General features: G+C 37.8%; 1 protein-coding gene across 1 annotated transcript in view; it reads right to left on the bottom strand.

The window, feature by feature from the left end:
• Window positions 1-228: 228 nt before the first annotated feature.
• Window positions 229-24,475, bottom strand: part of tmtc3 (transmembrane O-mannosyltransferase targeting cadherins 3) — a 47,968-nt gene continuing 23,721 nt past the window's right edge. The window contains exons 7-14 of the mRNA XM_048159353.1: window positions 21,029-21,281; window positions 13,868-14,016; window positions 13,658-13,778; window positions 13,313-13,424; window positions 10,898-11,001; window positions 9,255-9,424; window positions 8,435-8,661; window positions 229-2,281 (exon numbers count right to left, since the gene is read on the bottom strand). Coding sequence (XP_048015310.1) covers window positions 1,416-2,281; window positions 8,435-8,661; window positions 9,255-9,424; window positions 10,898-11,001; window positions 13,313-13,424; window positions 13,658-13,778; window positions 13,868-14,016; window positions 21,029-21,281 — 2,002 coding nt within the window. The 3' untranslated portion in view covers window positions 229-1,415. The remainder of the gene's footprint in view (window positions 2,282-8,434; window positions 8,662-9,254; window positions 9,425-10,897; window positions 11,002-13,312; window positions 13,425-13,657; window positions 13,779-13,867; window positions 14,017-21,028; window positions 21,282-24,475) is intronic.

Below are 24,475 nucleotides of genomic sequence, written 5' to 3'. Positions count from 1 at the left end.
ATTTAAAAGTGGAGTAATCCTATAAGTTAATGCAAAAACTGCCTTTTATGCAATTTACATATTTTTATGAATGTTGACTATTATATATCTAAAAATAAATGGCAAATAATTTAATAATTTGGGCTCTGTTGTTAATTGTAACCTTTAATTATTGTTAATTTAAACCTATTAATAATGTGCAAGAAAGGGCTCCCTGTATATAGTTTACAGCATTAGCAGAGATAAGAATTTTAATTATAATTGAATTTATTTAAAGACAGAGACAGTAAACCACTGTTTAATAAAGAAAAAAGCAATTTTATGTTTAGTTTTCTCCCTCCTGCTGTACCGAATCTGTACCAAACCGTGACTTCAATACCGAGGTATGTACTGAAATGTCATTTTTGTGTACCATTACACCCCTAGGAGGTATAAAAAATGTCATTTATGTTCCACAGTATGTCATACAAGTTTGAAATCACATGAGGTTGAGAAAAGTATGACAGAAGTTTAATCTGGGGTGAATTATTCCTTTAAATGAAGGTTTCAAGTTATTTCTGCTTAATGCTTGATTATAATGCTACTGTTAGGTCTTTGTGGGGAGAACAAGAAACAGAGCTAAAAGAGGCAGAAAACCAAAAAAAGGAAAAAAAAAAAAAAATTTCCAAATAAAATGCATGACCAATCTGTGAAAACATTAAAGGCCCAAACAGTATGCAAGCCGTATTGAAAAATCCCAGAAGCTTGTAAAAATAGGGCTTGCGAAGGGAGGTGACCCTAATTCAGAATGAGATTATGTCAGAGGATATAATTAAACTCTGACACCATTTGGTGTCGAGACTAAAACACAACAACAACAATGACACATCAACAAACAGCAGCGGAGAATTGGAGGAAGGCGGTGATGTCATGCAAAGAAGGGGAGGGGTTTGCTGAGCTAAAACTCAAAAGCCAGGTGACGGACCACTCAGAGGCCCTGCTATAAAATGAGCTGGCTAAAATACCAATATTTTATTTGTGATTATGAGTAATACTTGCCAGTGGTAAAGTAAATCAATACACAAAAGTGACAAAAACTAATCCAGTGACTCAGATATAGACAATCATAAATAAACGATATGATAAAATCGTTTTGTTTTTTTTGTTTTTTTGCAGGGTTTCATAAAAAAAGTACCTAATTTTGTGCTTTTTCAGCGCATGTTGTGAACGCACACCTGGTTTCCATTTTCAGCCAAACAGCTTTACATAATTAAAGATGTCGGAAAAGGAGGTATGCCCCACCTTATATAAAAGACACAACAATCAAACTAAAGCGCACAAAACATGCATAAACAAGGGCTCAATTTGGAAAAGAAAAACCCAAAAAAACAAAGGAGTCTCGTTCTTGCGCTTTAAATAGTTACTTATAAAAATAGTGTGGTGGTTGATTAACAAGGTTAATCGCTGCTTAATATGCGTTCAATCTCCTCCAGTCTCTTCAAGGCAGCCGCCCTTTTCTTTTCTATATCTTTAATCTCTTTTGTGGATTTGCTGTTAGTCCTCTTGTCATGCTGGCCGGCATCCAACTTCTTTGATTGGCCGTGGCCCTGGCCGCTGACGCTGTCTGTGGGGGAGGATTTCCTCAAATTCTTCTCTTTCCTGGCCCCCTCCCCTGTTCCTGAAGCAACTCCCTGTCCTTCCTCCTCCTCCTTTTTGCCCTGTTGATGTTGCTCTTGCCGTTTGTCTGCCACACTATCGCCCTCTGTCTGCACAATCGGCTGCCCCGCGGCACTCATGGCGGCCATTTTGTTGCGTACAATAGTGAGGTGCCGCCGGATGTACTCTTCGTGTGGCGCCATGGCGAGTGTCTCCACCAGACAGCGTTCGGCACGCTGGAGCTCCCGTTCTTCGAAGTACACCACGCACAGGTTGTGCTTGGCCTGCACGTTGCTGGGATCCATGTTTAAGATGCGTTCGAAACAGGCCTTGGCACCGAGCGTATCCTTGCGGTGGTTCATGAGGATGTCTCCCTTGAGGATGAGGCCTTTGACGTGCTCTGGGTGGTAACGCAGCAGCTCTTCAAGCACCGGGAGGGCATCCAGTTCACGTTGCGACTGAGAGTAGAGCAGGGCCAGGTTAAACAAAGCACTGCGGAAGCCGGGTTGCAGTCGAATGGCCTCCCGCATCCAGTGCTCAGCCTCTTCGTTCTCATTAGCATCCATCGCCAGCATGCCCAGGTTGAAATAGCCGTTAGCATCGTCCGGTTCCTCTTTCACATAGGTGAGAAAGCGACGGTTGGCTTCTGGACGAAATTTTGCCTCGCCTAAAAAGAAGAAAATTAAGAGATTAGTCTTAGAATTTCTAATAGCTCATTTGGTTTTCCAATTTTATCATGAGAAACATGACATTTTACTGGTATTGAGTGAAAAATTAAATAAATGAAAAAAAAAAAAAAAGCTTTATAGAAGATAGTAATGTTGCCAGATGTCCTTGATGCTGCAAATCTTGTGAGCAACTAAAGTCAATTAATTCAAATATTGCTTAAAGGGTTAGTATGAGGGTTAGTTCACCCTCATGCCGTTCCACACCCATAAGACCTTCGTTAATCTTCGGAACACAAATTAAGATATTTTAGTTGAAATCCGATGGCTACGTGAGGCCTCCATAGGGAGCAATGACGTTTCCTCTCTCAAGATCCATTAATGTACTAAAAACATATTTAAATCATTTCATGTGAGTACAGTGCTCAATATTAATATTATAAAGCAACGAGAATATTTTTGGTGCACCAAAAAAACTAAATAACGACTTATTTAGTGATGGCTGATTTCAAAACACTGCTTCATGAAGCTTCGGAGCATTATGAATCAGCGTATCGAATCATGATTCGGATCGCGTGTCAAACCGCCAAACTGCTGAAATCACGTGACTTTGGCGCTCCGAAGCTTCATGAAGCAGTGTTATGTAATCGGCCATCTCATCACTTTATAATATTAATATTGAACCACTGTACTCGCATGAACTGAATCTTGAGAGAGGAAATGTCATTGTTGGCTATGGAGGCCTCACGGAGCCATCGGATTTCAACTAAAATATCTTAATTTGTGTTCTGAAGATTAACGAAGGTCTTACGGGTGTGGAACGGCATGAGGGTAAGTAATAAATGACATTATTTTCATTTTTGGGTGAACTAACCCTTTAGGTTATTTAGATTAAGTTAAAGGATTAGTTCACTTTCAAATTCAAATTTCCTGGATTGTGTTGTGATTTCCATTACAGTAGCATTCCTGTATGTGATGCAGTGCCGTCTAAGGGCCCGAAGATCACGGCATCCAGTATGGTTTTCCGGCCTTGACCCTTACGCACAGAGATTGTTCCAGATTCTCTGAATCTTTGGATGATATTTTGCACTGTAGATGATGATAACTTCAAACTCCTTTCTGATATTGCTCCACTATTTTTCGCCGCAGCATTGGGGGAATTGGTGATCCTCTGCCCATCTTGACCTCTGAAAGACACTGCCACTCTGAGAGGCTCTTTTTATACCCAATCATGTTGCCAATTGACCTAATAAGTTGCAAATTGGTCCTCCAGCTGTTCCTTATATGTACATTTAACTTTTCTGGCCTCTTATTGCTACCTGTTCCAACTTTTTTGGAATGTGTAGCTCTCATGAAATCCAAAATACGCCAATATTTGGCATGACATTTCAAAATGTCTCACTTTCAACATTTGATATGTTATCTATATTCTATTGTGAATAAAATATACGTTTATGAGATCTGTAAATTAGTGCATTCCTTTTTTATTCACAATTTGTACAGTGTCCCAACTTTTTTGGAATCGGGTTTGTAAATAATGTGCCCAAAAGCCTGACAATGCTATCTGTTCTTTGACTTTGTAACAAGATCTACATTGTTCACCATCCTATGTTGCAACAGTAAGGAGTGTCGGTCAGCTTTTTATTACCCCACGAAGAATAACTACAGTAGGGCAAAAGTGGGGAAACTGTGGAAAGCAGGTAACATTTAAAACAAACCTGCTTTTACTTGAAAACCAATATAGATGGGCACAACTACAAAACCAAATTAAATAATAACAGTTGTGTCAAGCAGGCCTGTGAATTGATCGCAACATGCTTCCTCAGTCACATGATTAAACAGTCTGAACAAGAGGCCTAAAACCTTGTGCAAACAGAGCCGTTGTATTCGTCGTATTTACATTGTGGCAGCGTAGGTGTGCTAATCTCAGAAAAATGACAAACTAATGCCTCACTGGAACTGCACGAATCCATCAGTCTTCCCTGCTATTCAAAGTTAAGAGTAAAAAAATGTCATAAAACTCAAAGTTAGGGTCAATGAGTCACATTCAATTTAAACTTATAGCTGCTGGATCAAACGCTAATATTCTCAGGCATGAGAACATGACCGAATTAGGTGAGAGGTTGCTACCTTCCCTTGAGGTGGCATGCAAAAAATCTATAGGTTCAAAAATTGGCTTGTCTAACCTCATGTAAATCAAACAGCAACTAGCAAACTGTCACTTTCACAGCACCTTAACGTTTCTTGTAATGGACCCAATTTTTTTTTTAAGCTCAGGTCTGATAAATCAAAAACTAGAGAGTGTATTTTGCAACCTTATTTTTTCAGAACCTAGTGAAGCTTCCTAAACAGCTGGCACTGTATTTTAAAGGCATCAATGGCACACATCCCGAAGCAAACGCTGTTTCACAAGGTGGGTCTTATAGCCAAAGATGCATAGTTTACAGAGGAGGCAAATTAAAGACTTTTAATTTTTAATTAAAGCTAGGTGAAAAAAAATAAATCCAAGATGACAGATGAAACAAGCAAAATTGTTTTCTGAAAAGTTTTGATGAAAAACAGCTCAGTGTATTTAAAAATGTTTTCTTTTGTCCTAATATTTGTCTATGCATTATTATGCTTTTTTGTAAATAGCACTATTAGCTTAACAACATGCTAACAACAAAGTCCTGACAAGTATTTTGTTCTGAAAAGTATCAATAAAAAAAACCTAAGTGTTATATATCTACAGAGCCCCGCACATGACATGCAATTAAATTGTGTTCACAATTAGCTAATTCGTTCCCTCGATTTGCAAAATCGCGCGCACGATTTACTATTTCGTCCCCTCGATTTGCTAAACCGTGCGCACAATTTACCATTTCATCCCCTCGATTTGCTAAATCGTGCGCACGATTTACTATTTCGTCCCCTCGATTTGCTAAATCATGCACAAGTTTTACTATTTCGTCCCCTCAATTTGCTAAATAGTGCACACAATCTACTATTTCATTCCCACTATTTGCTAAATTGTGCACACGATTCACTATTTATCCCCTCGATCTGCTAAAATCGTGCACATGATTTACTATTTCATCCCCTCGAATTGCTAAACCGTGCACACGATTCACTATTTCGTCCCCTCGATTTGCTAAATCGTGCACACAATTTACTATTTCATCCCCTCGATTTACTAAATCATGCACACAATTTATTATTTCGTCCCCTCGATTTGCTAAATTGTGCACACGATTCACTATTTATCCCCTCGATCTGCTAAAATCGTGCACATGATTTACTATTTCATCCCCTCGAATTGCTAAATCGTGCACACGATTCACTATTTCATCCCCTCAATTTGCAAAAATCATGCACAATTTACTATTTCATCCCCTCGATTTACTAAATCATGCACACAATTTATTATTTCGTCCCCTCGATTTGCTAAATCGTGCACACAATTTACCATTTCATCCCCTCGATTTGCTAAATCATGCGCACAATTTACTATTTCATCCCCTCGATTTGCTAAATCATGCACAAGTTTTACTATTTCGTCCCCTCAATTTGCTAAATAGTGCACACAATCTACTATTTCATTCCCACGATTTGCTAAATTGTGCACACGATTCACTATTTCATCCCCTCAATTTGCAAAAATCATGCACAATTTACCGTCCCCTCGATTTGCTAAATTGTGCACACAATTTACTATTTCATCCCCTCGATTTACTAAATCGTGCACACAATTTACTATTTCTTCCCCTCGATTTGCTAAATAGTGCACACAACTTACTATTTCATCCCCTCGATTTGTGCACAATTTACCATTTCGTCCCCTCGATTTGCTAACTTGTGCGCACAATTTACTATTTCATCCCCTCGATTTGCTAAATCGTGCGCACAATTTACTATTTCGTCCCCTCGATTTGCTAAATCATGCACAAGTTTTACTATTTCGTCCCCTCAATTTGCTAAATAGTGCACACAATCTACTATTTCATTCCCACGATTTGCTAAATTGTGCACACGATTCACTATTTATCCCCTCGATCTGCTAAAATCGTGCACATGATTTACTATTTCATCCCCTCGAATTGCTAAATCGTGCACACGATTCACTATTTCATCCCCTCAATTTGCAAAAATCATGCACAATTTACTATTTCATCCCCTCGATTTGCTAAATCGTGCACACAATTTACTATTTCATCCCCTCGATTTACTAAATCATGCACACAATTTATTATTTTGTCCCCTCGATTTGCTAAATCGTGCACACAATTTACCATTTCATCCCCTCGATTTGCTAAATCGTGCGCACAATTTACTATTTCATCCCCTCGATTTGCTAAATCATGCACAAGTTTTACTATTTCGTCCCCTCAATTTGCTAAATAGTGCACACAATCTACTATTTCATTCCCACGATTTGCTAAATTGTGCACACGATTCACTATTTATCCCCTCGATCTGCTAAAATCGTGCACACGATTCACTATTTCATCCCCTCAATTTGCAAAAATCATGCACAATTCACTATTCCGTCCCCTCGATTTGCTAAATTGTGCACACAATTTACTATTTCATCCCCTCGATTTACTAAATCGTGCACACAATTTACTATTTCGTCCCCTCAATTTGCTAAATAGTGCACACAATCTACTATTTCATTCCCACGATTTGCTAAATTGTGCACACGATTCACTATTTATCCCCTCGATCTGCTAAAATCGTGCACACGATTCACTATTTCATCCCCTCAATTTGCAAAAATCATGCACAATTCACTATTCCGTCCCCTCGATTTGCTAAATTGTGCACACAATTTACTATTTCATCCCCTCGATTTACTAAATCGTGCACACAACTTACTATTTCATCCCCTCGATTTGTGCACAATTTACCATTTCATCCCCTCGATTTGCTAAATCGTGCGCACAATTTACCATTTCGTCCCCTCGATTTGCTAACTTGTGCGCACAATTTACTATTTCATCCCCTCGATTTGCTAAATCGTGCGCACAATTTACTATTTCATCCCCTCGATTTGCTAAATCATGCACAAGTTTTACTATTTCGTCCCCTCAATTTGCTAAATAGTGCACACAATCTACTATTTCATTCCCACGATTTGCTAAATTGTGCACACGATTCACTATTTATCCCCTCGATCTGCTAAAATCGTGCACATGATTTACTATTTCATCCCCTCGAATTGCTAAATAGTGCACACGATTCACTATTTCATCCCCCCAAATTGCAAAAATCATGCACAATTTACTATTTCGTCCCCTCGATTTGCTAAATTGTGCACACAATTTACTATTTCTTCCCCTCGATTTGCTAAATAGTGCACACAACTTACTATTTCATCCCCTCGATTTGCTAAATTGTGCACACAATTTACTATTTCATCCCCTCGATTACTAAATTGTGCACACAATTTACTATTTCTTCCCCTCGATTTGCTAAATAGTGCACACAACTTACTATTTCATCCCCTCGATTTGTGCACGATTTACTATTTCATCCCCTCGATTTACTAAATCATGCACACAATTTATTATTTCGTCCCCTCAATTTGCTAAATCGTGCACACAACTTACTATTTCATCCCCTCCATTTGCGCATGATTTACTACTTCGTCCCCTCAATTTGCTAAAACGCACACATGATTCACGATTTCGTCCCCTCGATTTGCTAAAATCGTGCACAATTTACTATTTCGTCCCCTCGATTTGCTAAAATCGTGCACACAATTTACTATTTCGTCCCCTCGATTTGCTAAATCGTGTACACAATTTACCATTTCATCCCCTCGATTTGCTAAATCGTGCGCACAATTTACTATTTTGTCCCCTCGATGTGCTAAATCGTGCGCACAATTTACTATTTCATCCCCTCAATTTGCTAAATCATGCACAAGTTGCTTTCAGTTAAAACAGCTCAAACATGTATTTTAGTCTGGGACTAGGTTTAAGCCTTGTCTGTGAAATTGGGGGTTTGTGTTTTCATGCCATACAAAATTGATGCCTTTGTAGAGCGTTCCAAATTGGTTGCTGATTTTAAGATGGTTAGGGTACTTAGAAGGTAGCAGCCTATGCAGGCAGCTCACTAGGTGATGGGACAGAGCTAATTTCATTTCTTGGTTCAAATGGCTGTTGCCCACACACCTGACTCTTGCATGAGAAGTGCCGAGTTGAAGAGTGCCAGTTTGTGCCGTGGATTCAGGTCCAACGCGCGGTTAAAGTTTCTCAGAGCCTCTGAGGGGTCCTTCATCTCTATATTGACAATAGCCAGATTGTACCAGAGGTCTGCATTGGTGTGGTCCAGCTCCAATGCTCGTAGGTAGGCGTCCTTTGCCTCACTGGGCTTGTTCATTTTCAGCAGAAGCTCCCCTCTGAGTTTTGAGAGAAACAAAAGACATTTTTGGAATACCTCTCACAGGACATCTCGAAAATCGAACACACATGTACAACAAGAAAGATCAGTTTCTTTAAGTGATATTTTCTTAGCAAATAGTTTGAGTAATACAAAGTTTTTTTTTCTTTTGGTTTGCTTTTTTGGTTCATGAGAACCAAGGCATTCCAATAAATACACTTTTAATATCTTATCTGATCAACATTTCATTAACAGGATGAGACATGTAGAGAGAAATCACAATGTGTGAACGCAATTCACACATTATGCATAATGTAACAAAAACAGCAAACACCCAATACTCTTTTACTATGGCATGCAACTTCAGCTCATATCTATGAAAAAATATTTTCTTACGGATAGCAAAAAAAAGTCCAGGATGGGTGTGAAATTATAAGACAAGATTGTATCTCTTGAACATCATCCAGTGTACACGAGCTACAACTCTCAAAAACCTCATCAAAGCCAAAATACTGTCTGAACTACAACTCATTCAGTTTCATTTGGCCCTGTCAGTAAGTATGCAAGTTTACAAACACATTTTTGACCCCATCAGCATGAACGGAGACTTGCCGACTGATGTAGGCTTGCTTGAAGTCCGGTCTCATGCTGATGGCCTGTCTATAGAGTTGGTCGGCTTCCTCCAGGCGAGAGTCATTGGCCCGAATCAGGTTAGCCAGGTTAATGTAGACGTTCAGATGGTTGGGGGCCACACGGGTTGCATACTTCTTCCCTGGAATGATCTGCCAATGTGTTTTGGAAAGATCAGCCAAGGTTGTAAGCATTTACATTTACATACATTTGACTCTAAGTATAACAATAATATATTCAATATGTTCTTTCTACATTCCAACATGAAATATAGACCCATGTGAAGTTAAAGGTCATAAGATTGGTTTCAAGAAATCTGGGCAAGACATATGGAAGGAGCATTTTTAAATAGCCAATATGCTTTAGGTACATCACAGCTTTGAACCATAATTTGCTAATTGCTAATCAGCTGCAAATGGTGTCTCTTTCCAGAGAGCATCTGATTGGACAAAAATCTGTGCAGTTCAGGATGAGTCATCAATATGTTGAGTCCATTTTCCCATTTTTAAATGTGTACACTGTTCAAATGTTTGAACAGTGTACACAGTAAGATTAATAACTTTATTTAGGAATAAGGACAGTCCTGAAATAGGGAGCTTTGTCCCATGTCCTGCAAGACATAAGCTGTTATTTTTTTTTTAATAAAACAAACAAAAAAATGGGATTGGCATTTAAAAATCCATTTGCGCAGTCGTCATGTTCTAGCTAGAGCAGAAAAATAACTAACCAACGCATTCGTAGAGAGTTTTTTTCCACCCATGACGACTGCGCCAAAAAGGAACCAGTGTGGACCTCATCAAAAGTTGTTAAATACAGCTACACTAGCCAGTAATTCTCCTAGACACATACTGAATAACATCATGAATAAAACTTCCAGATCCAACAAAAATACTAATTCAAGATTCACTGAATCCAGTTAAATAAAGACTTTAAACATGTAACAAAAGGTTTACGTTTCAAATAAATGCTGTTCTTTTGAACTTTCTATCCTGAAAAAAGTTTCCACAAAAATATTTAGCAGCACAACTGTTTTCATCATTGAGAAAATTTAGGAGTACCTAGTGGATATATGAATGCAAATACAAATGGACTAAAAGCCACAAACTATTAGTTATTCACTTTAGGGTTTATTTATACTTTTATTTGAAGAAAAGAGAGAAAGGTGGAACAAGATCGCAGACCTTTTAAGAGTCCCTAAGAGCCAATAACTCACAAGCCAAAACTTCCCCTAAATTTTGATTACCTTCTTTAAAATTACAGATGAGCTTGTTGGGTTTTGGAACATTCAGGCAGTGATAGTTTATCTTGAGATAAATTAAAAACAGGAAAGGAGGAAACAGGTTCTCGTGACAGACTAGAAGTCATTTCCAAACTGCAATGAAAACTACCAATAAACACAGAAGATCGCTTCGAAGATTATTATGGTTGGGCGATGCACTTAATATTAGCTTGATATAGCTAGGTAGTCAATAAAAAAAATGATAATGATTTAAAAATCAACATCAAGATCTGCTTAAAATAAAAATATTGAAAAGTAAATCGTATTTTATCGTTCATATCAAAGTTTGTTGACAATCTAAATATAACAAAATATCTCTTTTTTTTCTGATATGGGAATTTCATACCTGTGGCATAAGGGATTTTGCGATTAGATATGCCTCCTCTGCCTCTCTGGACCTGTTTAGGTTCTTGTAGGTTCTCCCAACGTTCATGTGGGCCCCAATGTCATCTTAGAAGAGGATACAATGTTTAGTATGGAGTCATAAATCAAGAAAATAGCACAGACTAAACCTCAAAGACAGAGTACATAGTGGAATGTGAATTATACGGCTTGAGTGCAACAAATAATAACAGTTACAGGCAGCTGACCAGTTTAATACACATTTGGGACAAGAAATCAGCGAGAAAGACCGGGAAGAGGAAAAGCACCTCCTGTGAAAGCTCTCCCTTTACAACCTTTTACAGCCATGTGGCCCACGTAACCTCGAACAACAGAGAGCTAACCATCAGCGTTGGTAGGTTTCAATGTGTAAAACTGCTAATGCAACCAGCATGCAACCAGAGAAACGTCTGATCACGCTGAAGTTATTGTTAAGAAAAGCAAACTGACGCGTATAGATAGCCTGCCCAGGATTTCCTGATCCAATAATGTGCTTACAAAGTTAATCTGGGAAAAACACATCTTGGGTGGTGGATCTCTAAAGTCATGTTAGCTCAATAAACCAACATAACTTAAACAATTAAAGTCAATAGTTTAACGCCTTTGGCAGCCACAGCCATCTTCCTCACAGGTAGCCTGAGAACGATACAGCAGAGCAAATACAAAACCTAAATCCTCATCTTCTCACATCAAATCCTTAAATCCACATATTCTCAAGACGCTAAAGTACGAAAATAGATTTATACGCCAACATTTTCATACAGTCCCATGAAATACTACATAAACTACTTCTTGTTAGCTTATACACAATTTGAAATTGTCCTTACCAACATGCCTCCAAACTTATAATAATAAGGCAGAATTTCCCACACCTCCCTAAAACAACATATCCAGTGGAGAGTTTTGTTTAAAATAGGCTCCATGTTAACTTTCTCTGCCAATATTTTTGAAAGAACTGATGAAAATATAACATCTTTTTAGTATTTTGTGTCTGTGAAAAACAATGTGGTGCGAATTCATTCCCAAAGACAAACTGTCACTTATCATTACCACTTTTGCCTAAAATGACTCCCTGAAACAACTTCAAGTCTGAATGAAAATATAATTGCCTTCAGTTACTTTCTTTAAAGGGATAGTTCACCCAAAACCATCATTTACTCACCCTCAAGTTGTTCCAAACCTGTATGAATTTCTTTCTTCTGCTGAAGACAAAAGAAAATATTGTGAAGAATATGGATAAATAAACGGTTGATTTAAGGAAAAAAATAATATGGAACTCAATGGGGCCCATCAACTGTTTGGTTACTGACCTTCTTCAAAATATTTTCTTTTGTGTTCAGCAGAAGAAAGAAATTAATAAAGGTTCAGAACAACTTGAGGTTGAGTAAACGATGACAATTTTCATTTTTAGGTGAACTATTCCTTTAAAGGTGCCCTAGAATTAAAAATTCAATTTATCTTGGCATGATATTTGTATGTCTTTCTAAATGTTTTGTTAACATGTTGCTAATGTACTGTTAAATGTGGTTAAAGTTACCATCGTTTCTTACTGTATTCACGGAGACAAGAGCCGTCGCTATTTTCAATTTTAAACACTTGCAGTCTGTATAATTCATAAACGCAACTTCATTCTTTATAAATCTCTCCAACAGTGTAGCATTAGCCGTTAGCCACGGAGCATAGCCTCAAATTCATTCAGAATCAAATGTAAACATCCAAATAAACACTGTACTCACATAATCCGATGTATGCATGCAGCATACATGGCGAACACTTTGTAAAGATCCATTTTGAGGGTTATATTAGCTGTGTGAACTTGTGAACAGTGGGCGGGGAGCGCGAGATTTAAAGGGGCCGCAACCTGAATCGGCTCATATTTAATGATGCCCCAAAATAGGCAGTTAAAAAAATTAATTTAAAAAAATCTATGGGGTATTTTGAGCTGAAACTTCACAGACACATTCAGGGGACACCTTAGACTTATATTACATCTTGTAAAAAAACGTTCGATGGCACCTTTAATGGTCTTAACTACGAATGATTCACTGGTGCATGTTATCTCCCCTCCATCCCAGAAAGTTTTTTTCAAAATCTTAAATTAAAATGCAACTTGCTCTTCCTCTAAAATGACTTAATTTTCTGCTGATGTCATTAAGTCCATGTGGGCTATTCGATTATAGCCAACAGTCAAACGGCAAATTAGGCATTCAGTCTGACTCCATTATCAGAATGTAATGCCCACTCCAATAAATTCCCAATGGATAAAACAATCGACATTTTTTCTCACTGAATACCCCATTTCATGCATAATTACATGAGTAACTACTTTAAAGTTGCTTATTAGGTAACATTACAATGATTACCCAGTTTTGGCTATTACCTGGTTGCACTCGTGTGGCCTGAAGGAAGTATCTCAAAGCTCTCTCATAACTGTTCTGATTCTCCAAAGCATGCCCAACATTGTTCCAGAGTTTGGCATTGTTCCTGTTCACCTGGAGGAAAACAATTTTGAAGTGATTCAGGCATACCAGGCTGACGATACAAATCATTTTTCAGACATCATTTCATTGTACTCTTGTTAACGTCTGGACTCGTCCTTTGATACAAGACAGTGAGCTGGATTTATTCAAAGTAATGATCTCAAAATACAAGCATATAATATGTATGAGCCTGCAGCCAGATGTGCATCTATAAATGAATAATGTGTCCCTGGACGTGTTCATACTTTCAGTGCAGATGTAAAAAGCGTGTATTCAGACTCCCAGTCCCAGTTTCTGTTGAAAGTCTTCAAGGTGTGTGTTGTTAGAAGAACTCCCATGAGCAACCAAGACATTTTCTTTAGGCCTCTGGATAACATCACAAAAACGAGAGAATGAGTCTCTGAACAAGTCACTCAAAGGAAATAAAGTATAAGATTTGATCAGAGGACATTTACCCTCTTTGGGAGAGGAGTTTGAACCCATGGGCCACCAAAACGCAAAATCCCATGCTCGGCACATACAGGACCCTTTCGGCAACAACAAAGCCCACAGGGAAAAACAGGTTGGATGCAGGGATGAAAGGAAGGACGATCAGAGACAATGCCTAAAGGAGACAAAAAAATAAAATATTTGTATTAAAGGAATAGCTCAATGTGTATGCAATTTGCATACACATTTCTTGCTTTCAAAGGAAGTGCATTCATCAGTTAATAAAGAAAGAAAATAGTACTGTCATTTTTCACACCCAACAAAATACTTTCACAACAGTGAATAAACTATCTAAAAGCACAGCTCATATCTTAGATGCCTTCTGGAGACATTTATCATGGGTTATTTACATAACTTCCTTTCATCTTCAGCAATAACACAGTAAATTCCATGGGATGTTTGAGCTCATGACCAGGGGGTCTATCCCAAGGAGAACACATTATAGTAAAAGGAATAATGGGGGGGGGGACAATCTGACCTTTTCTTTCTTTTGTGGAGCACAAAAAGAGATTTTGAATAATGTGCTGGTTGCTCTTTTCATTGTTCTTTTGGTCGCTCAGGGTTGCGTTACCCCAAAAGCATCGTTAGCCAACTAATATCGTAAGTTCCGTCGTTACTTTGTTCAACTATTTGGTTTTTCACAAAACCATAGTTCAAACGAACATTCGCAAACTTGTGTGGTTGGAACAACAGCTCTCGAGCTGTAGTTAGAAGCATAGTTTCTTGTTTTTATGACATGTGGACTTCATAAATCGTTATCTTGAGCAAAATAAGCAAGCTGACATTAAGTACAATGTATATCTTTTATTTCAAATATATACAAATGTCATTTATTATATTTTAGTTTGTCAAGAGATTTAAAGCATGTGAGTTGGAGAGTGCGCATGTGCATACGTAAGAACAAGCGTTTGATTTAATCTGGAAATAAAGCAAAATAACTGAGGAAAATGAGAATTAGTCCTCTAATGTCATGTCTGTAATTTTAATTTAAAGAAGTTATTACTCACCACCTGCATGTCATTCACTAATGTGGCTGAACGACAGGTTTGCGTCAATACGGTTTCGTGAAACAGTCGTGGCTAGCTATTTGATTTGTTCAATAATGCATCATACTATGGTAGTTCAGCAGGGAGTTACATCGTTGTCCGGGAAACGCACCCGAAACAGGAGCTTTCAAACTTCACAAAGGATGCAAAAGTACCAGAAAAATGACTTGGCTGCTACATTACTATATCACCCAAAAATGAAATTACTCACCCCCATGTCGTTCCAAACTTAAAGGGTTAGTCCACCCAAAATTGAAAATTCTGTCATTTATTACTTACCCTCATTCCGTTCCACACCCGTAAGACCTTCATTAATCTTCGGAACACAAATTAAGATATTTTAGTTGAAATCCGATGGCTCAGTGAGGCCTCCATAGGGAGCAATGACAATTCCTCTTACAAGATCCATAAAGGTACTAAAAACATTTAAATCAGTTCATGTGAGTACAGTGGTTCAATATTAATATTATAAAGCGACAAGAATATTTTTGGTGCGCCAAAAAAAACTAAATAACGACTTATTTAGTGATGGACGATTTCAACACTGCTTCAGGAAGATTCGGAGCACAGATGAATCAGTGTGTTGAAACTGCTGTTCGGAGCGTCAAAGTCACGTGATTTCAGCCGTTGGCAGTTTGACACGCGATCTGAATCATGATTTGACACACTGATTCATTTGTGCTCCGATGCTTCATGAAGCAGTGTTTTGAAATCGACAGAATTTTCATTTTTTGGTGAACTAACCCTTTAAGATCGTCATTCATCTTCAGAACACAAATTAAGATATTTTTGATGAAATCCGAGAAGGTTTTTTTACTCCCATAAAAAGCAACAAAATTACCACATTCAAGGTCCAGAAAAGTAGTAAAGACATTGTTAAAATAGTCCACGTGACTACAGTGGTTTAACCTTAATATTATGAAGTGATGAAAAAATAAAAAAAAATAATGACCAATACAGAGCTGGTGTTCAGATGTAAACGCGGAAGCTCTGCAATGTGTCTTCAACATAAACTGTGTATGAGCATGACAGGGTAGAGAGGAAATTGTTGAGTTGTAAGTCATTATTTTTGTTTCGTTTTTGCACAGTAAAACAAGTATTCTCGTCACTTCATAACATTAAGGTTAAACCACTGTAGTCACGTTGACTATCTTTACTACTTCTCTGGACCTTGAATGTAATATTTTTGTTGCTTTCTATAGGGGATAAAAAATATCTTAATTCATGTTCCGAAGATGAACGGAGGCTTGCAGGTTTGGAACACATGAGGGTGAGTAACTATTGACAGAAATTTAAACCAGTACATTTAAACTTAAACCAGTACATTAGCAAAAGAAGCAACCAGTACTTTATTCAAAATTACTCCTGTTGTGGTCCTTAAAGTGTTAGTTCACCCAAAAATAAAAATTATGTCATTAATGACTCACCCTCATGTCGTTCCAAACCTGCAAGACCTCCGTTCATCTTCAGAACACAGTTTAAGATATTTTAGATTTAGTCCGAGAGCTTTCTGTCCCTCCATTGAAACTGTATGTACGGTATACTGTCCATGTCCAGAAAGGTAATAAAAACATCATCAAAGTAGTCCATGTGACATCAGTGGGTTAGTTAGAAGTTGTTGAAGCATCGAAAATACATTTTGGTCCAAAAATAACAAAAACTACGACTTTATTCAGCATTGTCTTCTCTTCCGGAATCCTTTCCATTGAATTGATTCCATTGAATTGATTCCATTGAATTGATTCCATTGAATTGATTCCATTGAATCCTTTCATCTGTCGGCATTGGTAATGCACTTTTAGAACATCCGCGACATTTTGAAGCATCGAAAATACATTTTGGTCCAAAAATAACAAAAACTACGACTTTATTCAGCATTGTATTCTCTTCCAAGTCTGTTGTCAATCCGCGTTCACGACTCCGCTTCTTCTTCTTCTTCTTCTTCTTTCCTGTTTTACGGCAGTTGGCATCCAGCTTAATGGTGCATTACCGCCCCCTTCTGCTCCGGAGTGTGGTTCACGACTCCGCAGTGACGCTGCTGATGTGTTATCTGGTGCGCCAGAGCTTCATTTACAGTCTGAGGGAGACGCACGCTGTATTCAAGCTATTCTACACTGTTTGTATTTTGGTATTGCTAAATTTTTTAAAATGGTGTGTAAGTGTGCATGTCGCAGATGTCCTAATCGCCAAAAACAACGACGTAAAAGTGCATTACCAACACCGACAGATGAAAGGATTCAATGGAATCAATTCAATGGAATCAATTCAATGGAAAGGATTCCGGAAGAGAAGACAATGCTGAATAAAGTCGTAGTTTTTGTTATTTTTGGACCAAAATGTATTTTCGATGCTTCAAAAAATTCTAACTAACACACTGATGTCACATGGACTACTTTGATGATGTTTTTATTATCTTTCTGGACATGGACAGTATACCGTACATACACTTTCAATGGAGGGACAGAAAGCTCTCAGACTAAATCTAAAATATCTTAAACTGTGTTCCGAAGATGAACGGAGGTCTTACGGGTTTGGAACGGCATGAGGGTGGTTTTGGGTGAACTAACCCTTTAACTTGCATTAAGATGTCAAGGTATAAAATACTATTTAGTATACAGGCGATGTCTAAAAGCCTCACTGATGTCTGAAGTTTGTGCAAGCGTGGAGATTTTTTTAAACTAATCAAATGTTTCTCAAGACTATCAAGCCTTTAAACAGTCCATATCCCAATACAGGAAAGTGTTCATTGACCATTCAACAATGAAATGGCCTGTTTTTTCTCTCTCTTTGAAATCTAATGAGAGGAAGTAGAATCGCCAGTTGCTCCTAAATCCAGTCAGGGATTTGTCTAAAGCGGCAACCCTGAGTGGGCACAAAAATGACCCAGTAAACTAAGAAACTCAATAAGCAAAAAAATCTTGCATTTAAATGTTCTCATTGTTTGGTTCAGACAAGCTTGTGCAGGTCTGAATGCTAATCACTCTGGTTTCATAAACCTTTGTCTGAAACCAAGACCATGAGTTTGATTAATCTGGAACTAAACCCAATTATACATGAATGACCTGTAGGACAAGTGCAAGAAAACTAGCGAGCTACATAATCACGACGGTCCAATTTCTCTGAATGGTGAAAATGTTCAAACAAATATGATTGATTCAACGCAAATGAGAACATGTAATTGCAATGCTCCTCAAACATGGTCCTTCTCATCATAATCACAAGCAAACATGCCTGTCTTGCACAATGCATGCCAGGCCGCAAGATGTAAGATTGGGATTATAGGTTTTATTTACGAAAAGCACCTTATGACAAGGTGATGGATCAGGATTTTTTGAAACACTGAACCCCTGCAAGGGCACAGCCCTTGGACACCCTGTTTGAAGAACAAACTAATTTTGTTTTGTCTAGGTACAGCTAATCTCTCCATTTTTATTAGCAGTTTAGTCACTTTTCAAAGCACGCTCAAATTTATTAGTTTATCGCCAATTAAACCGCAGGGTGTCGTATAGAGACGTTTTTTTTTTTTTTTTTTTAAATCACGCCATCCCAAAAAACAGGCATTTATCTCACATTGTGCGGTCTTGAAAGTGAATCGCAGAAATTGGTTTTGGCAGCAGCTTCAGAGTACGTCAAGAACTAAACCGTCAGGCGTTGCTTACGCAGGGGTGGATTTAACAGAGCCGAAAGCAGCAGTACAGGGAACATCATATTTATCCAATTTGCTTGATGCTTCAGAGGCCAAAATCAATCATGATGAAAGAAGTTTCTGCACAAACAAGATCTTTGTCTGTGGTTATCAAGCTGTGGCATTGGGTGTTGTTTGGTTGCTTTGGAACATGCAATGTAGAAAAAAAACTTTCACAGTCAAATTAGCCAAACTTTCACAACAAAAGTGTTTCCTGTTTGCTCAGAGTGAGTGTCGAGGGTCTGCGCACAGGGAATCATTAAAATAACTAACCACGGCCAAGTAAAACAGATTCGGACCACTATCCTCATGCAACCTGTTCTCTGTCTCCTTAACCACAGCAATCAGAGCAAAATGTTAATGTTCTTCTTCTTTGCGCATTGTCCGCTAATGATTTGTGGCCCCCCGGTCTCGAAGGGTGGCCTCTGCCAACAGAGTGAGGAAGTTCACCAAACTCTGTTGACAGCGCGTGGAGACTCGGATGAAGTATTCTTGCCGCTGTTACTCAACAAACGAGTGGAGAGCTGCACACACAAGACGAGGGAATTTCAACTGTGACATTGTGAACTCTTGAGAGCGTGGAATCAGTCAGTGGTTGAACATATGTAGACATCAGAGCTGCAGTGCCAGACTATAAGACGATAACATCTTTTATGGCGGATGGGGAAAAAACACAGCTCTTTTGGCTGTAAATTGAGAAGAAGAAAATGTTGTGCGAGACTAAACGTTTAAAAACATGAAATACACGTAGTTGCAAAAGTTCAGTGAGGGGGAAACCTGTGTGTTCAGACAGATGACATTAATCATTCACTGCGAGTTGAGACAGTTTCCAACAGAGGTAAAAAAAAAAAAAAAGGGTCCAGAAAGCACTGCGGGTATAAAATAGTGTGAAAAATTAAGTGCAGCTTTTGGATTAATATCTTATCCATAAATGTCCCATTATGGATTGTAATTACCATCTGTTTATAATGAAAGCTTATGACGCACATGCATTTCTAGACATTAAGTGCCTTCTTTAACTTCCTTCTAGTTAAAATAGCCAATCGCCTTTTCGATTGAGGCATGAGCTACTTTTAGTTTCCTCCAGATTGCATCTCTATAGAGTGATTTGAGCTTGAATAGCAAAAATTATGTTGTCAGATTGTACTACTGATTTGATGTGATTGAAACATAATCCTGACGAACAGGATCCAAAATTAATTCACTCGCCAAGCACCAAATTAGAGTAAAAGGATGTAAAATGGAGTAGTACACCAGTTGGGCAGAAACTTAAGGAACCGCAATATAATACTTTGTTTAAATGAAGTAAGAACAACAGTGCTTATTGAAGACAATCAATTCAAATCTAAACAAAACATTTGTACATAAGTTGAAAAAATTCCATTTTCTCCACGTGGCGACATATACGTTGAAAATTCCTCAAATTGACAATAGCGTTTCCATTACCCTTTAAATTGCGCAAATTGAAAATACGCTCAATGGAAACACGTTCATTTCACAAAAAACTCCCATATACCGCAAAAGGTATATTAGGTGGTTTTTCAGGCAAAACTGCAATGCAAAAACAGTTTTTTCGCATTTATAGGTCACCTGACATACATCATACTTTAAAGAGAGAGGGGTACGTCTGTAAAGAAGATGAGAGAGGTGCTTTTCTTTTCTTATTTATGCAACTGCGTAGCAGACTGACCGGGAAGAGGAAAAAATTGTTGAATAAAGTCGTTATTTTTGTTTAGTTTTTTGCGCACAAAAAGTATCTCGTCACTTCATAATATTAAGGTTCAACCACTGTAGTCACGTTGACTATTTTAATGATGTCTTTACTACTTCTCTGGACCTTGAATGTGGCATTTTGTTGCTTTCTACTGTATGGAAGATAAAAAAAAACCTCTCGGATTTCATCAAAATATCTTAATTTGTGTTCCGAAGATGATTGAAGGTCATTAATGATTAATGAAGGTCATTAATGATTAATTAATGATTGAAATTTAAGTTTTGGGTGAACTATCCCTTTAACTTACATGATACTATGAGAAATACTTAAATCAGGATTAGGTTTACTGGGAAAAATTGTTTCTGGGAAACCCGTGCATGTGCATGGGTCATCCAGTATGGATGAAAACATACCTAAATTGTTTCTGACAGACTGCAAATAAGGCCAGTATTATTTCAAAATGTTTCTGAATAAACAATTCAAGTTTTTCTTGTGCGTTTATATAGAAAACCATAATAAAATGTCAAGAATCAGCATCTTCTCATTCAGTTTGTGGTTACAGAAATGCATCTTCGCTAAACAAAAAAGATCAAAATGACATTTGAAGAACCCATTTAGAACTTTTTTGTTCTTTCAAATCTCACATTATCCAAATTTCCATAAGCCCCACCCACAAACGTACCATCATGACGATCTTGGCAGAACTGTGGCTGTACCAAAGGCTGTGATAAGCCAGGAAGCTCAGCAAGCCATAAAATACCAATGTGGCAAAGTTGCGAGGGTCCAGCAGGGACTCCACCAGGGGAATAGTGCCCATCGTCCAGTCACAACAAAGCTCAGAGGGGTTGAGCAGCAGCCAGGCATTTACTGGCAGGAGGTAGTTGAAGGTCAGCTGCCTGGTTGGGGTGGAGCTGACAGCAGCTGGATTATCAAACCTGATGATAGATGGGAAAGAATTAATGAGCATTCCTCTCCATTAAGACATACCGCACTAAGAGACACTATTTATTTGGAAAAGGTTTCATCGTAAGAGAAATATAGATAAGAAGAGGCTGGTTTTGTGTTTCACCTAATCAATTAATCAGCTAAAAAAAATTTCTATTGGCTTAACTTGGATGTTTACTGGAGATTAGTGCAACAACCTTTATGGTTCAAACTCATAATAAAAGTCTTTTTACAAGGCAATACTTATACAATATTTATCACATTTCACAGCTTATTATTAAACATTTTTTTTTTCTCTTCACATATCAAGAATGACTGGTGAACTACACTAATGATTAGGGATGAAACGATTCACTCAACTCACGATTCGATATGATTCACAACACTTGTTTCATGATTCAATTTCCTCACAAAATGAGAAAGTGTCTTTTTATCATTTCTCAGACAAAATGCTGCATATTTCTTTGTGAAATTGAAATATCTTTATAACAAAACTAAATTGAAATTTTAAAACAGATCCTAAATCAAATATATAAATAAATAATACAAATAAAAGAAATCTCTTCATATGAGTACATGAACAAGATGTTTATCTGCTCTATAACAGGCTGAACTATCTGTAGCCATTTAAAATTAGAGGCAACCATTGCATTTTAATCACGATCCCAACAAAGATTTTTTACATTTGAAGAAAAAACAGAATGTTCAGACTTTAGCTTTGTGAAATTATGTTACATAAAACTTCATAATAGCAGACGGGCTGCATGAGAATGCAAATTCACTGTATTGACAGCAGGTGGCGCTTATGGAACAGCGCTTCCATGGTTACCGCTGTAAACAAAGCAGCACTGTATGCTAAAACTACTTTAAAATCAAAGACTATAGAATAACAAGACGTGTCACTCGTATTGTTTTGAATGGGAGAAAGTGTAACGCGCAATATGGCGGAATAAGTCCCCGCCTTTTAAATAAGAACCAATCGCCGACTGGTAAAGTCATCACGTCACTTCAGCGGCTGTTAGAATCACCGGTTTCTATAGAAACAGTCAGACGCGCGCCTCCGAAGAGACGCGCATTTAGGTCTGCGCATGCGCATTAGCTTGATCCAGCCTGAAAAATACTGTTTTTTTGTCATGATTCGAGCGTTTAGAAACTAAATTTATGAGCCGGTTGTTGTTAGATTTCATTGGTGATTTCAAATATGAAATTTAATTGTAAGGTTGGCGAACAGTTTTGGAGAATTTGATGTTTCCCCATTCAAAGAGATTGCATGATGCCCAGGATGCCCGAGAGGCGTTTCAAAGATGGCCGCCAAGTGAAATGACTTGTCTTAAAGACTTTGTATAAAATGCATTGTACGGAAGTAAGATGAAAAGAAAATACCATCTAAACTTTTCTGAACCCAGTCAGCTCTCCTCAGATATGCATTCATATAAACCCCCGCCCACAAAAACGTATCGCGATTCATTTAGCATCTCAACCGACACATATTTTAATCGATTTTCAACCAGTTCCGGATGCATCGTTACATCCCTACTAATAATTGTTTGTTACTGTGCAAGTTTAAGTTCTTGTGCTACTGTGCTTGTGAATCATTAACCAATATCATAAATATAATTTCATGGGTCCAAGTTCAACAAAACACAATTGTGCCTCATTGTCTGGAGATCTGAACGGCTGAAGAGAACTAAGCACAACTTGAACTGAAATTCTACGCTATTCAGTAGAGCAGCATGACTTCTATTTCTAAATAACAACTAATTTTGGCTATGTCTATGAAACCTTGTCAAGCACAATCACAGCAGAATATTCAAATTTGTGTAGTCATTTCTGTGTTACAATAATTCAAATTACTACAGAAGTACTGTGATATAGTTTATAGAAGTTTATATTTTGGATATAAACACTGTTGTCTAGGGTAGTGATCAAAATAGAGTAAATCCCCTTTTGAAAGTAGCTTGATGCTTCAAATAAAGATTGTAGCAATTACATGGTTACACCAGTAGGTGGCGAGTCTGGTGACTAGTGACTGTTAGACAATAGGTTAGCTTGACTTGAAGCTGTGCTGCACAAAACGATTGGTGTATGACAAAATACCACAAGAGCGATTTGAAAGCATAAGAAGCCGTCTGCTCTCTAATTGCTCTCATAGTATATTGATGTCATACACTGATCGGTCTGCGCAGCGCCGCTTCAAGTCGAACACACCTAGGCTGTGTCCAAACGCTTTAAAATGCGGCCTTCGGAGGATGCATTTCAAGGTATAAAGGCATCAAGGCATGTCCGAATCCAATGTTAGGTTCACTTCCTGTCTCCTGAGATACCTTCATCTGATCGATATTTGAAGGCAACATGGATGTATCCTTCGCTGCTTTTGATATTCAACAATTCTGTGCTTTCCACTCTGTGACAGTTGGGCTAAAAAATAAAGATTGGCATCTGAAAGTTGCAGTTGGTGGTCAGTTTGTTCATAAATGTTTTTGACCAACGTTTACAACTTCTGATGTCATTTCTAGCAAGAAATTACTATTGTAATAATTCAATATTTGCTTAGTTATAACCAAAGCTCACTATATTTTGCTGTAGATCATTAAACCTGCCTCAGGAGTCTGTCTGAAATCAGTTTTGATAGGTACCTTCATGCGCAAAAGCTGCCTACAAAGTCAGCAGTTTTCAGACGCAGCCCTAATGTATTTTTTCAAATTAATACTTTTTTTTTTTTTTTAAATAGACTGCAGCAATTAACATTTTGTAAGAACCTCTAGTAAATTACACATTATTTTTTGTTGCCTATTCAAAATCATGGGAGAATCGTGATATCTATTTTAAACAACAACAAAAAATTGATTCTCAGTTTATCCAGAATTGTGTAGCTCTACACAGTAAAATCCACAGAGTTAAATCAACTCTGCTCAGAGAACATTTGGTCCCTCTCTAAATAGTTTTAGAATAACACTGAAGCAGAGTTAAAGTTAATGAGATAATTAAGCTATTAATTCAGGGATGGTTGAACATTAATGATGAACACCTGCTGTTAACAAGCAGAATAACTGCTCCTTTAGTCTTTTGATTTGGCAATGCACAAGTGTTTGCTGTGAAATACTATTGCAATTGCTCAAAACACAAATTATTTTAAAAACATAAAAAGGTCAAGAGCACACCAAAAACAAACCCTGTCCACCAC

This window comes from Megalobrama amblycephala, linkage group LG15 (genome assembly GCF_018812025.1).
Source record: "Megalobrama amblycephala isolate DHTTF-2021 linkage group LG15, ASM1881202v1, whole genome shotgun sequence".
In the NCBI taxonomy this organism is placed as follows: Eukaryota; Metazoa; Chordata; class Actinopteri; order Cypriniformes; family Xenocyprididae; genus Megalobrama; species Megalobrama amblycephala.
The sequence above is the reverse complement of the archived record's forward strand: the minus strand, read 5'-3'. Positions and strand labels throughout refer to the sequence as shown.